This window comes from Pundamilia nyererei, unplaced genomic scaffold (assembly GCF_000239375.1).
Source record: "Pundamilia nyererei isolate P.nyererei 1_Seehausen unplaced genomic scaffold, PunNye1.0 scaffold00302, whole genome shotgun sequence".
Taxonomy (NCBI): Eukaryota; Metazoa; Chordata; class Actinopteri; order Cichliformes; family Cichlidae; genus Pundamilia; species Pundamilia nyererei.
This window is the reverse complement of record NW_005187703.1, coordinates 532,905-533,832: the sequence shown is the minus strand read 5'-3', so window position 1 is coordinate 533,832 and position 928 is coordinate 532,905. Positions and strand designations below refer to the sequence as shown.

Sequence of the window (928 nt, the reverse complement as noted above, 5' to 3'; positions counted from 1 at the left end):
CACACACACACACACACACACACACACACACACACACACACACACACAGTAAACCTGCATTAGGACATACCCCTCCAGGGTGCCGTAGGAGTCGAAGCTAAGCCTAGCTCAAGCCCCTCTCTCAGTTCACCGGCATGCTTCACCAGGAGACGCAGGAGACGCAGCGTTGCCATGACAATTACGTCATCATTGCTCTGCTTGCTGCTGTGATATGAAAGCAGCACTTTGGGGTCATCTTCATCTACAGGGACCTAAAACCAAACACACACACACAGAGTGAGGGAGCGAACCGAGCGCTGCACTTACATCTATGTCATGATCTTCACATGGCAGTCACTGTTTCACAGTCATCAGCTTTAGGAACTCAGCCTCACGTGTCCAGCATTGAGCTTGAGGAAGGTGAAATAGGCCTGGCAGGAGATGCGGTAGAGACCAAAGATACGGTCCACGACCAGTCTCCAAACTCGGATCAGACCATCTGTAACCTGCTGGCTGGCCTCCCCCAGCCAAGGGCACGAACTGGTGAGCTGCCGCCAAATCACGTCCACCATGTCATCCTCATCATCTTCCTGCTGCAGAGCCATTTCCTCATCCTGACATAAAGCAGAACATCAGGGTTTACACAGGCTGCAGAAAAGAATCCAAACAATGACTGTTGAAAACACCAAGCGTGCACTGAATACAAGCTCGAACACAACAAAGCATGTGAGAAGAGTCCGGACAGAGGTCAGAAACATCAAAACACAGCAGTACAAGCCACAATGTGTAAGACGTCCCTGTTAGAGTTTGTATTGTTGATTGTCATTTATGCTTACAAATATTTAACCATGGATGCTTAGAGGTGTATAATTAATTGTGTAGTGATAAGTTGGGTGATCTTTAACAGACTGCAAAGGCTTGGTGTGTATTCCACACTAGAATGCACACC

General features: G+C 48.3%; 1 protein-coding gene across 1 annotated transcript in view; it reads right to left on the bottom strand.

Annotated features, from left to right (window-relative positions):
• Positions 1 to 928, bottom strand: part of smg1 (SMG1 nonsense mediated mRNA decay associated PI3K related kinase) — a 58,265-nt gene that overhangs the window by 22,793 nt on the left and 34,544 nt on the right. Inside the window, exons 34-35 of the mRNA XM_005751177.1 lie at positions 375 to 593; positions 71 to 251 (exon numbers count right to left, since the gene is read on the bottom strand). Coding sequence (XP_005751234.1) covers positions 71 to 251; positions 375 to 593 — 400 coding nt within the window. The remainder of the gene's footprint in view (positions 1 to 70; positions 252 to 374; positions 594 to 928) is intronic.